Source organism: Nasonia vitripennis, chromosome 4 (genome assembly GCF_009193385.2).
Source record: "Nasonia vitripennis strain AsymCx chromosome 4, Nvit_psr_1.1, whole genome shotgun sequence".
NCBI lineage: Eukaryota > Metazoa > Arthropoda > Insecta > Hymenoptera > Pteromalidae > Nasonia > Nasonia vitripennis.
In genome coordinates this window covers 3,829,788-3,844,398 of record NC_045760.1, presented here as the reverse complement: position 1 = coordinate 3,844,398, position 14,611 = coordinate 3,829,788, and the positions used below count along the sequence as shown (strand labels likewise).

Sequence of the window (14,611 nt, the reverse complement as noted above, 5' to 3'; positions counted from 1 at the left end):
TAAAACAACTAAAAGGTCCGACTATAGATTTCCGGCGAATCCACGCACAGTTTCTATCTCGCGGGTTCCGCAGCTCGACCCGTACGTCCCTGACAAAAATCCGTCACGTGGTACCCCATCGTTGCCCAATCGGACCTGTTACTCTCTCGCTCTCGCGCTATAATATTCCTCTCCTAGTGTAATACGCGCTAGAAGGTCGCGCATGTAGTAGTGCCGAAAAACTACGCTAAAGTAGTACGCAGAAAGTGGGAGAGAGAGAGAGAGAGAGCGTCGATCTCCCGTGCTTTACATTTCGCGTCAAAGCGAGCTTGTGTTATGTATAGGTATATGGTTAGAGAGAGAGAGAGAGAGAGAGAGAGGCGAGCACTTGTTCCATACGCGCGTCCGAAATAAATTCTGCATCGAGAGAGAGAGAGAAGCCGAGAGAGATCCCCTCCTTTGGAGAGTTTTTTTCTCTGCGCCCGGTCTTTTTTCTCGCTCTGCGGGATAAGAGAGCGCGCTCTGCCGCGCAGTTTCGCTAATTGCCGCATGGAATGTAAACAAATCGAGAGGTTCGATGATTTTTCCCGTGCGGTGGACGCTGCTCTCGTTGCGGGGCACTTTAAATCTAGCTTTTAAGAAAATGCTCGTGCGAACTTTTTTTTTTAATACATAATCCCATTACGACTCGGCCGTAGCACTTTGCTAGCGACACACGCCGAAATTAAAACGAAATCCACACTGGTCGGCTTCTCTCATTGCGATTCCGGGTGCGATTACGTATGCATATAAGCCAAAAAGCATTTTGTAGCGGAGCCTCCAATACACGCTCGGCGACGCGCAGCTATATAGGTATACAACGGGCCACACGGCGCAGGCGCGCATGCGCGGAGAAAGATGCTACTCCCACTCCGCCAACAGAGCGCTCGGCCGGCTCGGCGACTCCGATACTCCGTCTCTCTTGCTCCCCTTCGGCGTCCGAGAGAAGTGGCGGCGGCGCTCGGTTCAGTCGGTTCAGTCATCAGTGTGCCGTGAAAGCAGCCGGGCTACGGATCTGGCTCTTGTGCGACTATTCGAGCGTACGCATAAATACACGTACCTATTCTACACTCTTTATATCTTCGGCGTACATATACACACAGAGCGATAGAGACAGATAGCTGTGAGCACCAAGTAGTAACAGCAGTGGCGCGTGCGGGTGTACTACTGTAGTATAAGCCGACTTTTTGCACTGGTGCGCGCGTCGTCCACGTCGACGGAGAAAGTCACGGCACCGGAAGTACGTCGCCTCCTTCTTCTTCGTCTACCTCGCGCCGCTTGTCAGAGCGACGCAGTTTTTCCATCGCGGCGCTACTGCTGCTGCTTCTAGTCTGTGCTTTTTGTGCGTGCCTCGTTTTCCGAGGGATAAAGTGGCAACATTGCCTTCCCGCGCTTGGACTGTCCGGCTGTATTGATGGAGAGAAGCTCCGCTTGACGGGAGTAAGAGAAAGTTTAAATTCCGGCCGCTCGCTAGCGTGGAAGGAGAGAGAGAGAGAGAGAGAGAAATTCGGAAAAGCGGTGCCTTTTTAGCTAGTGTGTGTGTACGTGTGTGTGTGCGGAGGGACTTCTAATAATGCAGTGCGATTTGTGGCGAGAGATCGCTATACTACAGAATTCGCACGTGGCGCGTTCTGCTGGTGGAGTCGAGTACTCGCATTGTGTAGGCCTATTTGGTTCGTAGTTTTTCCATTTTTTCATCGAACGAGATTCGCGCCTGACGTGAGTAGTCCAGCTTTAAAAGTTCGTTTATTATCATGTTCTCGTAGAAAAGTTTCCCTTTATAGCCTAATCGAATCGAAAAAGCAGGCTCGCTTTGGAGTCACAGCTGATCGACCGGCGAGTATACGAAGATTATTTTATGTAAATCTGTCGTCGTATCCTGCTTTGAAAATTGCGTTTAATTATGCCGATCAAAGCCGCGCGCACGCTTTACTGTGCGATTTTTACGGTTTCATTGAACAATAGTCATCGTTACTAAACTGGTTATGATAAAAATTATGATAAAAAAAAGTGTACCATCAATGAGGCTGCTCACAATGGGATCCGGAGAATATATCGATGCTGCTGACGCGATTAAACAAACAGCCACGCGAGTCTCCTGCACACGCATCTGAAAGAACAAAAAACAATAATTTTATTTTAATTCCATTAAAACCGTATTCAAAATTCTATCTTCGGAAAAATACTTCGTGTCACCGCGCACCACAACTAGACCGTCGTCGTTACGGAAATTTGAGCAAGAGTATGCAAATATAGCCGGCGGCAGTGAGTAAGTGTGAAAGGCGTGCACCGCACGTGCTACACACCACCCACAGCTCTGTGGGTACACCTCCCTCGAACCTCCTTGGATCATCGCCCCGCGTCATCTCGATTATTCAAGCATCGTCTACATAACAGCAAACATCAACTTTGGCGTTAAAATCCCACAAAGGCCAGCATGCATGTGTGTAACGCAGGGACGAGTTCTAAACTCGTCGCGATTCAGAAAAGACCAAAGCGAGAGCTGCAGTCCTACGTCTATTCCGTACAGAGAGCCAAGAGTGCTATGGGGTTAATAATAGCCGGACGCGCGCGAGAGCCGCCCAGGAGCAGCTCCCTCCCAAAATAATGATCGGATCAGCCGCCACGGAGTCCAGACTCTTTCTCTCTCTCTTACTTTCGTCCGCGTTTCACGCGACTATCTCGGCGCTTTTTCTTTATTTTTCCACGACAAAGAGTTTATAGACGACAACAGCTGGGGCTTCGCTTTTCTTTTATCGCCGCGTTGTGTGCGTGTGTGTGTGTGTGTATGTAACGCGCGTGGACACACTTGGTATGCGTATTTTTGCTGTGGGTTTGTTGGAAGTCGGATTAAACGATACGGAATACGTATCGAAAATTTTGGCTCGATCTCGGCATTCTTGGTGGATGATCAAGCCCGGCCTGTGTGACTTCGCTCGAAACGACCTTTCGCGAGGGATAAATCATAAGTTTAACACTCGGGAGCATTGAAAATTGTTTCATAATCGGTACACACACGCCAGATTATTAAAATAGTATAAACAAGTGATCGTAAAGTTTAATCGCTCGTGCGGTATGATTAACGACCGAAGGCAAACAAACAGCAATGAATCCGCAGCATCCAAGTGGCAAAACAGTATCCTTATACACGATCCCCTGGTAGCAGAAAGTACCATGATGAGGTTTGCACAGGTATTTCAATCTCATCAGTATGCGAGCCAGTTACTCTCAACCACCAAATCTCTCATAATCATGCTAAATCCATGATATTAAAGGTGGATGTCTGTTATTTTGCATTGAGACTTGTTCAATTATTTAGAAACAGACTGCCATATCAGTTTTTACATAACAGTCTTGGTTCGGCTTTGCACCCTGAACCCTGCGACTTTGGCGGCAAAAATACAGGTGGGTCTATACATGAAAGTTGAATTCATATCAGCTAGAATGAATTCAACTTAATACACTGTTTCAACATGCCAATACAAAATAAGTTGCAAAATTTCAGCCCTCTAGGTATGATAGTTTTCAAGTGAGATCAAAATCAAATTTTTATTAATTTCGATTACTTTTTTCACAGTTTCATTTTAGCTCTCATTTGAAATGGCTGAAATTTTGCAACTTTTTTTGTATTGGCATGTTGAAACAGTGTATTAAGTTGAATTCATTCTAGCTGATATGAATTCAACTTTCAAGTATAGACCCACCTGTATTTTTGCCGCCAAAGCTGTAGGGTTCAGGGTGCAAAGCCGAACCAAGACTCTTAAGTGAAAACTGAGATAGCAGGCTGTTTCTAAATAATTTAACAAGTCTTAATGCAAAAGAACAGACATCAAACTTCAATGTCATGGATTTAGCATGATTATGAGAGATTTGGTGGTTGACAGTGACTGCACTCGTATACTGATGAAATTTGAATTACCTGTGCAAACCTCATCATTGGTGACTTTGAGCATCGATAACACTTTTCACACTGTAATTGCACTTGAACAACACAAAGTCAGTCAGTACAGCATGCTTGTACATACTATCATTCTAGATGAATTAATAGGCTAAATATTTATCATTCAACATTGACTGAAACTGTGAAAACTGTAGTTCTGTCTGCTATGCTATTCTGCTGTATAACATAGCAGACAGCCTCTACAATACTTCTAGTATGCCCTGTGCCCGGCCTGAACCGTACGCGCATGCGCAAAAAGTTAAGAAAACTTCAGGCTACTCGGGTTTCAGCGTAGAAACTACGCATATTTCTGAACGGTTTCTGGGTTTCATTTCTACCGAGTCGCTAGGGAACGGGACAGAACTTATCGGCCATTTGCTACCAGAGGAGTGTAATACGAGTCTCATTAACGTTAAAAATTTGTTTTCTTTCGGCAGCGTGACTGATGCCATGATAAACCTCAGCGCCGGCATCAGCAGCAAGTGAGAAGCATGGATCGCTTTCCCACCATGAGTGATGGAAACATTAATATAAGCGATGTCTGTAAGTATAAGTTAATATCCAACGATATAGCGAATGACTAATATATGGGATAAAAATAATTCGAATATTGCCGTGGGTTAAGTATGTGAAAAATCGCGTTGGAAATCCGATCCAAATCGGTGTTTATTTTCGCGCTCGTGCGATGCCGATATTATTTATATAAGTGGCAAAACTCCCGGTTGACAGCTTCACTTCTGTATAATTGCTGTGTGTGTGTGTGTGTGTGTGTGTCTGTGTCTGTGTCTGTGATTATCATGAATATAAAAAACTAATATATTTTTGTAGGTCATATTTTTGTTTGAGCGTGCGAGGCTTTAAACACCCGACAAACAGTACTATCTCGAACCTAAAATTCGCAAGCTTCGCACCACATTCCCGCACACTTAAACCTACACGACAATATTCCCAAAGCGCAGGGCTGCGTGTATTGCGCGAGTATCGAGCGCGTTTCAGGTAGACTTCAACAAAAAGCATTATCAATAATAATCTCTATATATATATATAAATTAACCGACGCATCAAAACATTGCACTTAACAAACGTGATCAGCCAACAACAGCAACAACAACAGCAACAACAACAAAATTACCGCTACGCACATGCCTCACATTGTATCACTGCAAACGAGTACACGTACGAGTACACGCGATTAACGCAACTTTTTTTCGTGCGACCTTGCAGTGGACGCGATCGAGACGGCAGACCCGAGTTTCGGGGAGAGAAATCGCGGAGACATCGAGATGATGCAGACAACGGGACGAAGCCGTATGGACACGCGCTCGAGGACTGGACCTTACGTCGAGATCGTCGAGCAACCGGCCAGTAAGGCCCTGAGATTCAGATACGAGTGCGAGGGCAGATCAGCCGGTAGCATACCCGGCGTCAGCAGCACACCGGAGAACAAGACTTTTCCCACAATTCGCGTGAGTATATAGATAACGAATAAAATGGACCAAACGTACTTATAGAGAGACTAATGCGAGTTTTGAATCTCAACAGATTGTGGGATACAAAGGTCGAGCTATCGTGGTGGTGTCGTGCGTGACGAAAGACTTGCCCTACCGGCCACATCCGCACAACCTCGTGGGTAAGGAGGTCTGCAGACGGGGTGTTTGCACGGTTGAAGTTCCCTCGGAAAACATGACCGTTTCCTTCGACAAGCTCGGCATACAGTGCGTCAAGAGGAAAGACATCGAGGAGGCCCTCAGGCTCAGGGAGGAGAACAGAGTCGACCCTTTCCGAAGTGAGTATTTTATGGTCTCTTCCGCGTTTTATCTAATGTACTTGATGGAATACTGAAATACGATCTTGATGCATTTTTCCAGCTGGTTTTGATCACAAGCGCCAGCCGACGAGCATCGATCTCAATGCCGTGAGACTGTGTTTCCAAGTATTCGTCGAGGGACAGGAGAAAGGAAAGTTCACGGTGCCCCTGCAGCCCGTTGTCTCGGAACCTATCTACGACAAAAGTACGTTGACAGCATTTTCTATACTTAAAAACAAAACGAAGCTTCTACTACAATTTAGTAGTACTTTCAAAATTTTCGGTAGCTCTTGTCGTTATCAGAGAGATAATTCGAAACCGCCGAAATACTCGGCACTCGACAAAAAAAGTCTTGAAAATTGTATCCAGTACCCGTTGCATCACTCAGATAAGAAAAAAATGACGCGCGCATTTTATCAAATTTATATTTATATTTGCTCTCGGTTTACGCGTGCATACTTGCGTACAAAATCTCAAATAATTCAACTCGGTGATCTAAAGTCTCTTTACTAAGAAATAACGTTTGGAACTTTGCAGAGGCAATGTCCGACCTCGTGATATGCAAGCTCAGCCACTGTAGCGCTTCGGTGGCCGGCGGCACGGAGATGGTGCTACTCTGCGAAAAAGTCGCCAAAGAGGACATCGAGGTGAGATTCTTCGAGGAGCGAGATGGACAAACATGCTGGGAAGGAAAAGGCGATTTCCAGCCTACACACGTCCACAAACAGGTGAGCTTCCGTTTCGGAATTCGATACAAGAGTGTTAAATCCCAATATCGCGGCGTAGTGCGCGCCAACGATTTGGAGCACGTCGGGAATGTCGACCTCAGTTTCGTGCCAAAAGAGTACTGCTTGTAATGTTTCTAAAATAACGATGACATAGAAATGCTGACCAACATGGTTATACACGCTTTCGATAAAATACCTAACGAACGGTTTGTTTTGATTAGAATATTTGTAAGCTTTAATAATGTTTGGAAATTATGATACTCGACTGTCCATCACACGAGTACATTGTACAAATCGCTATAAACTCAACGTCAACTTGCAGGTGGCCATATCTTTCCGAACGCCGAGCTACATGACGCATCAGGTGGACCAGCCGGTGCAAGCGTTCATCCAGTTGCGGCGACCATCAGACGGTGCTGTGAGCGAGGCGCTACCCTTCCAGCTGCTGCCCCTGGGATTAGGTAGGAGCGAGCGTATCTGGTCGCTGCGCAAGTCGCTGGCCTTGACTCAAAGCATCCATAGAATTAATCAGAGCGCGAGCTTTAACGGTAGTGTTAGGAAGGCCAGTGACCCGAGCGACTTGGCGACGACCCTCAACCGCGTTATTGCGTACGAACAGCAGTTGGCGGCCTCGAGGCCCCGGCTCATCGACGAATTCAACAATAACAACAACGAACAGAACAGCGAGGAAGTCAAACGCGCGTACAGCAAGCTCTCGGCCCTCCGGGCGCTCAATGATATTTACAATGTTAGGAGGAACTCGCAGGGATTCGTCAAGAATGACGAATCGTCTGCGAGAGACGTTGAGAACGAGAACGAGGTTGTGACAATCAACGACGATGACAAGACCATCGTTCCCGAAAAAAGCGTTACTATCGTTCCGGAGATACAGCACAACGGTTTGGTCAACGGTGAGCTCGGAGCCAAAGGTAAAACCGACTGGTATGATTACAGCGAAGTAGGCAAGTGGGTGGAGAAGAGCCAAGAGGTTGACAAGGAGATGAACGAGCTGCAACAACAGCCAGATGACTTGATCATGGACACGACCCAAAGCAACGGTGACAAGTCGCTGGATGAGCTGCTTGACAAGATCTATGAGGACACCCACGCCAAGCTGATTCACGAACAGCAGCAATCCCAGATATTGGAGGAGAACGGATGCAGCAAGGTGCCAGAACCGGACGTGCCGGACAATATGACCTATACGAGCATGCAGATGGCCATGAAGAATCCGGTCTGGGTGAAGGTGGTACGTAGACCACTGACCGAAAAAGAAATCACGGACTCAGCTACTGCCGCAGCTACACCTTTGCCTGACACCACTGTGCCCAGTCCTATAATAGCAATCAGCAACAATAATGTTTCACCTGCCGAAGACGTGCCACCACCTAGACCTCCACCTCCGGTAGCTCGAATGAAACGCGATGTGACCTTAGGTCCAGAAGGACCGCTGCCTCCTCTGCCTCCGAAACGCATACGAAAAACTCCATCGATGCCAGTCCTACCTCGAGCTTCTAGTCAGACCATCACTGAGCAAGAAACCCAGTCAACGGCACCCCAGAAAAATTTGCCAACTCCGCCGAACAAATTCGGCAGTTTGCCAAAACAGAACAAGCCCGGAATCTTTTCCAAGTTGTTCGCAAAGAAGCCCAAGAAAGAGAACATCGTTTCCTCGACGACGAGCCTGCCGGGCTTGGTAAGGGCACCGCTTGCTGCCAGTGCTAAGAGTATGGAGGTAGGGCTGGAATTACAGCTGGAATCTGGACAGATAACGCCACCGTACGGGGCAGAGTTGACTGAGGCAGAGCACTATGCACTGTACACGGCTATGGCGCCGAGAGCAACTGCTTCGGAGTTTGACGAAATGTCGTTTTACTACAGCCCAGTGGAGGGAGGAAAAATTATGGAGAAGGCCTAGAGAGCTTGTGTTTTCGCAGTAAATTTAGAGTTAGAAGTTGTATTGGTCAGAGTCGGGCTGTTGGCTCTTATTTGAAGAAATTGTATTGCTGACTTTTGGCAGTCTGAGAAGTAACTAAAAACGGTCATGCGTCAATTTTTGCAGAGATTTCGAAGAAATGATGACTCACTTGCAAAAGTATGACCTTACCACGCTACTTCTCATACTGCTGTCTATTTGTTGGAGATTTTTATTCTGCATATTTATTTAGAAAGCTATAGGACAGTAGAAAACCTTTATCTTTAAAGCTGAAACGAGTGAAAATACTTATGCAGAGTTGAAGTGACTTTTGTCTTACTGCCATATTGATAATATGAAAAGAGTGCTTCCGAATCTAAAGCTTAGGCTCGGGATTTCTTTCATAACAAGAAAACTGAAGTACTCTTGTATGCCTATATATTTCAAAATTGTGATTGACCTATACTAGGTAGTCTTTCAAAGCTACTATGTCTACACAAGAGGCATGAAAATTTGTTCCTTGAATATTGTATAGGCTTTTGTTCTTTTGTGCGAGAGTTCTTTGTATACTCTATTTACCAAAGATTGTCAGACCCTTGAGGTTGAAGCTTTAATATTTTTCAGATGACAAATATTATATTTTAAAATATGGTACAAAATTAATATATACGCGCAAATAGAAACTATACAATCATATGCAAACTTTGACCCCAAGGGTATATTTGTACTTTGTATCGCGTCCAAGAATATTACTCATTGGAAAAGTAAACGTACTTAAAAGCCAATGTTATCCTATAGCTAGGCCTGAGTTTTGATGATGCGTATTATTTGTAATCTAGTCGATCTTTACATAATTTTTTATCTCTTTTGCCAAAAAGTATAGCTTTAAATTTAAAAAAGAGCTGATAAATATATTCAAAATTATATATTTATTCAAAGCATTATGTTAAGACCGAAGTGCATGATTATTGTTAAGTTTTTTGTATCCATTTTCAATCGCTATCTACGCGATTAAAGCTCTCGACGCCACGAATACCTGCGCGGGTCGATTGATTTTTTAATTGTTATTTGGGAATATTACCTTGCATTTTTGCTACAGCGATGTAGATTTGTTTAAGGCTTTATCCGTTGGTTTTTCAAGCGCTTGCGTCAGATATTTCGCGTACAGCGTTTTTTAATTGCCATCGACGGGTACAAGTCGACACCACGAAATAAAGAGAGTCATCGCTCGATATTTATTGTACGCAGCTCGGACATAATGGAACGCAAATAGATTACTAGCTCAAATTTTTAAGTTGTGCCTAAAAATATTCGAGATTGAAGTATGATTTGCTCCATTATATCCAAATCACGTTAAGCAGTAAAAATATTCAGTCGTATAAAGAGCGACACAATATTTTTTTTTCTTCAAAAATCGTTAACGTTTCACCGTTCGTAGATGATCCCGATTCGTTAAGGCGAAAGCGACAGAAATTCAATAACAGCCCGAATGCGTATGTGTTGAGGCACGTGCAAGCCGAGGCTGAAAAACGTGAGTATTCGTACACAGTTCAGAGCATCCTTTTGCTTTTCTCTCTACATATTTTATATATTGAATGATTCACTTTGACTGGGTTTAAACGGTGTCGGTAGCGTCTTGTATATCCATCACATTTTCTCATTTTTTGGAATATTATTGTTAACTTTGTCCTAGAATCAACGTCACTTATCTGATTATTAATGTTTTATTGTTAAATAAAAGGTTAAGGTAAGTAGTCCATTTGTTCACTGTCTACTAACAAACTTTTCATGCTATACGTATTGCAGAGAAATCATCATGTCCATAACGTTCATATTGCATTGTAATATAGAGTTTAACCATTTGCAGTACTGTGCCATTCAACATTATCAAAATATAATGCATCAATAAGTATTTTTGATAAAAAAAAAGTTACTTTCAATGTACAGTTCGAATGAGTTGACGTTGATTCTCGTGAACATTGTATAAACGTTATATCATTATGCATTGTGAGGTAGTACAAAACTTGTGTACTACAGTGGTGCGAAGGTTGTTGTAATTTGACAAATATGCTCGTCATAGTAAACTTAAGCTGGACGCAACTATTTTTGTGACACTTTGCAGTAGGTGGCGGCATACATGATACAATAACGATCCTCAATATTTTGTACTTTTTTAAGAATGCATTTTAAGAGAAAAAAAAAACTTGTGTATAATCTTGGAAGAGGGCTTGTACGTCTTTTTCAAACCAAAAAGAACGAAAACTAGTCATTTGAAATGCATCAACTTTTGCCTTGTAAAACGAGATCGAGTGCCTTTTTTCAGTGCAATCCTCGACTCTTTGTGCTTTTTGAAAAATTGAATGCCATCTTAGCGCGAAAACAGCATTGCAATATACCGAAGTGCATCAGATGTGCAATATTTTTAAGATACGGTTTTAATGATGAATGAAATATGTCGCTGAATTTTTATGATATATATATATGTATATATATACACACACAGAGAACATTATTATTATTATATATATATATAAATTGTATCAAACGATTATATGAACAATATATGTATATACATACACATTTACTTTCTTCTTTTCATTATATGGTGATCTCAATGTTTTCCCTATAGAGTTTTGTTTGTCGATCGACGAATTTCAGATTCAACATGTCGCACATACGGACCTTCAGGTACGATGCAATCGTGTGATTTTCGTGCTTTGCTACATAAAACTTAAGGCTTTGAAATTTTGCGTTAGCCCGAACCCTCGAAGCACTTACACTCTTTGTATCATGGCTTTCAGTATTCTAAGATTATAACAATAGCTATTATTACCAGCACATGATTTTTACTGGTAATCATATCATCATGCATGTCTCACACTGTAACAACACTTTTTACTATTACTCTCTGTGGTGTTTGTATTTTAATTAACCCGAACGTCCTGTAAATCTATTTATTTAAATTTATGTTTAAAGAACGATTAAAATAATGTGCAATCGTATTTCTAGAAGCGGGACTGCTGAAACAAATGCCTCAATTTAATTACAACATCCTCCAGCCAGTGAAAATCGAGCCAGCAGACCGACTCTCTCCGTTTGGAGGACCTCAGATGGCAACTTCGCCACCCATGTTTCAAGGAACTGGACTACGGTAAGAAAACTAATCAATTCTTTTTAAAGATCGCTAAAAAATGAATATTAATATAAACTATAAAAATATCGTTCTACTCGTTTGCAGGCCTATCAACTCTCCAAGGCCCACGCCGTCCCCGATGGAATGTACAGCAATGTACAACATACCACCTCCTCAGCAAAATCTGCGATCTCAGCTGCAGCCGATAATGATACAACAAGGATCGCCCTCGCCACTGTTAATTCAGGACCCAATGGTTGCAAACATAGCACCTGAGCCGCCGAAGAGCAACTTCCTACTCGGCGATGCAAGTGAGTGTCATTGTATGACAAACTGAATATTTCAATATATTGCATTTCTAATGGATACTTTTTTTTGCCCAGGTATTATATCCGATGCGATCGGAAATGCAATAAACATCGGCAACGTCATGGATGATAACCAACCACAGCAAGATTTTCCGGATTTGAGCTTCTCGCAACTGGACAATGTCGATTTGAATTCCCTGAATATTTCTGATATTGTAAAAGTAAGCTTGGCATTCTTCCGTAATAGAGAGCGTTTGAAAGTCCGTGGTGTAATGTTACTTACAAAAATTAACGCTTTTCAGGAGGCAGTAAACGGAACCGAGGCAGCGGGCAATACTGTTGACGAGACAGGAATGACTGACAGCTTTACCAAGCTGACAAGGAACACCATTCAGGAGCTGTGCTCGCTGAACAACATGTACAAGCCGACGAGAGACGACGTGATTTGAAAAATGCAATGAAGACAAAAAGATAATTAACAAACGTTCCAAGTACAATTGAAATAGCTTTAAGATCAAGAATCGCGAAGAGAAAGAGTTTGGAAAATATTCCTCGTTCCCGGCTATGTGTGTAAACAAAATTATCGTGTGCTCAGAACTATGTGACGCCAATTGTACTGCTGAAATGAGATTTCGGTTATGGATCGAAAGCCCTGTGATGAAAGGAAATTGATGACAGTCGCGTTTGTGAATTCGCCAAGAACGCATTGCGTGCGGAGAGAAAGATTGAGCAGTGCATTTCGACTCTGCAAGTAAAATATTTCAAAAAAACGAAGCTTCGTGTAGAATCGTTTCCTTTTAACTGAATTGTTGTTCGATATTTGCTCGCCGTTTTTATGATCTGAGTGGTTCTATCATGATGAATTAAGCAATCGCGTTTGCTTCTTACTCAAGCTCAAGTTTTATGATTTTAATACTACGATTTGTTGAAGCTTTTTAGTACCAGAACCTTGTGCCGAGGTTTTATACGAGAAACATAGTGTAGCATGTAGAGCTTACATGTTATTGTCGTGTTTGTATACACACGTTTGTGATGTTTTAGACATTTATTACAATATTTTTACATAACTTTTGTGACTTCACGTGCGCGTTTCTTGTCACCTTCGTCTTCCGATTGCTGCAATTTCTACAGTTTTGAGTCAAGTTGAATATACCTAATAAAAAAATACCGATACGCAGTTTATAGATTTATACGTACCATGACCGAGTCCAGAAATATATTATATATACACTCTCAGGGCTCTGAATAATTATTGTTGAATTTGTGATATCAATGTGTTATCGAGCAAACATATATAATATGTTTTACAGCATTTTATCGTTAATTATTGTTAGTATCGAGTGTATATGCCTTCAGAAAAAGTACAACGCATTTCTAAGAAACGAACTTTTCACAAATTCTAAACACGTTTGATACGCCAAATAGCTCCTCAATAGCACAGATTAGAAAAAAGCCGTTTATATTTTCGATACAGACATTGAGATTTATAACGCAAAAGGATTTTTATACTATATAATACTATTACGAATAAGATGTATATTTTTTATTTGTTCACGCGATAATATTGGAGTACCGTATAACACGATACAAACGTGTGCACTGTAATACTTGAATTTATCTATGCGCATAAAACGATATTTTTTTATTCTTGCAAAAAAGTTATTTTACGAAAAAAAAGACAAGAAATAAATTTTCGAGTGTTTTACGTACATAGAAGAAGTATATATATATATCTATATATATGAGGTCGAAATTTATGTAAGAACAAAAATAAATAAGATGATTTTAATCTGTATGTTTTAATTTAGTTAAGAAATAAAAAATTAAGTATATTATTAAATGAGAAATCGGCTATTTATTGATCATAGATCCTTCTAGTTATTTAAAGCATTTTCTTTAAAGTGCACCGAAATCACATAGAACTGTCCCACTTATGGTGAGTCTGCTACACATCCGAATGGTACCCGTAAACTGTTATGCAAGAAATAGAAAGCGTATTTAACAGATCAACAATATCATTGTTTTTAGAAAACCTAAAGAATAAATTGCATTATGGTTGAAACTTATAAATAAAAACAATTAGGACAATTGTTGAAAAATACTTATGTTAACCGTCACATTGCGGAAGCAGCTTGCAAGTCCTACATGAGCTGGAGCCGCAAACTTAAACGCGAAAGGGGGAGGGTAAACATCGATTCCTCTTCCCGCTGGAGCTTCCCGTTTTCTCGTGTACATGAAATAAAGCTGAAAATTTCATACTGAGGTGGAAAAAACGCATGGCTTTAATACAGTATCAAAAACCATCAAAAAACGATAAGGCAATCAACTATATTCAAATTTGTTCTAAAATATCTTTCGGTTTCTATATATTCACCGTAATCGATATTTTTCTATTTATACGCTGATAGCAAAATGAACAAGTCTTTACGAAGTATATTATTTCAATGAAAATCTATAGAAGTATATCAAATCACCGCAGACAGTAAAAAAAAATTTACCGCAAGACCGGACAGTCGCCGGTGTAACGTGTGGGAGTCGCATATCAGAGGGAACTCGACAATGTATATATATATATATATATACCTATTAATAACTGCATAAGGCGTGGTGGGAGCGAAAAAAGAAAGGGAATAAATTATAAACGTGTAGCGAATCAAGTAGATGCTTCTAATCGAAGCATCTCGACTGCGTGAGCTTCGTCGTTATAACTTCCCTATTATTATCTCGCGTTTACTTGCGTAGAACATGTTCGATTTTTTTAT

At 41.7% G+C, this 14,611-nt stretch overlaps 1 protein-coding gene across 5 annotated transcripts; it reads left to right on the top strand.

Moving 5' to 3' along the window:
- Positions 1–930: 930 nt before the first annotated feature.
- On the top strand, positions 931–13,696 carry LOC116417213 (embryonic polarity protein dorsal). Of its 5 annotated transcripts, XM_031929212.2 has the most exons (13): positions 967–1,058; positions 4,396–4,501; positions 4,787–4,954; positions 5,183–5,424; positions 5,501–5,744; positions 5,827–5,970; positions 6,303–6,493; positions 6,816–6,954; positions 9,847–9,939; positions 11,418–11,559; positions 11,647–11,852; positions 11,925–12,070; positions 12,152–13,696. In XM_031929212.2, the coding sequence occupies exons 4-13, from the start codon at positions 5,242–5,244 to the stop codon at positions 12,296–12,298; spliced, it is 1,635 nt and encodes a 544-aa protein (XP_031785072.1). In that variant the 5' UTR covers positions 967–1,058; positions 4,396–4,501; positions 4,787–4,954; positions 5,183–5,241; the 3' UTR covers positions 12,299–13,696. The 5 variants fall into 5 exon arrangements, with proteins under 5 accessions (XP_031785068.1, XP_031785071.1, XP_031785072.1 ...); XM_031929208.1 differs by lacking the exon at positions 4,787–4,954 and having other exon boundaries at positions 931–1,058; XM_031929211.1 differs by lacking the exon at positions 4,787–4,954 and having other exon boundaries at positions 962–1,074.
- The last annotated feature ends 915 nt before the right edge of the window (positions 13,697–14,611 follow it).

Bases quoted from the DNA above. Each gene is read 5' to 3' on its own strand.
- LOC116417213 (XM_031929208.1), top strand. From the start codon at position 4,450: ATGGATCGCTTTCCCACCATGAGTGATGGAAACATTAATATAAGCGAT. The intron at 4,502-5,182 runs GTAAGTATAAGT...GCGACCTTGCAG, and splicing joins CATTAATATAAGCGATGTCT to TGGACGCGATCGAGACGGCA. The intron at 5,425-5,500 runs GTGAGTATATAG...GAATCTCAACAG, and splicing joins AGACTTTTCCCACAATTCGC to ATTGTGGGATACAAAGGTCG.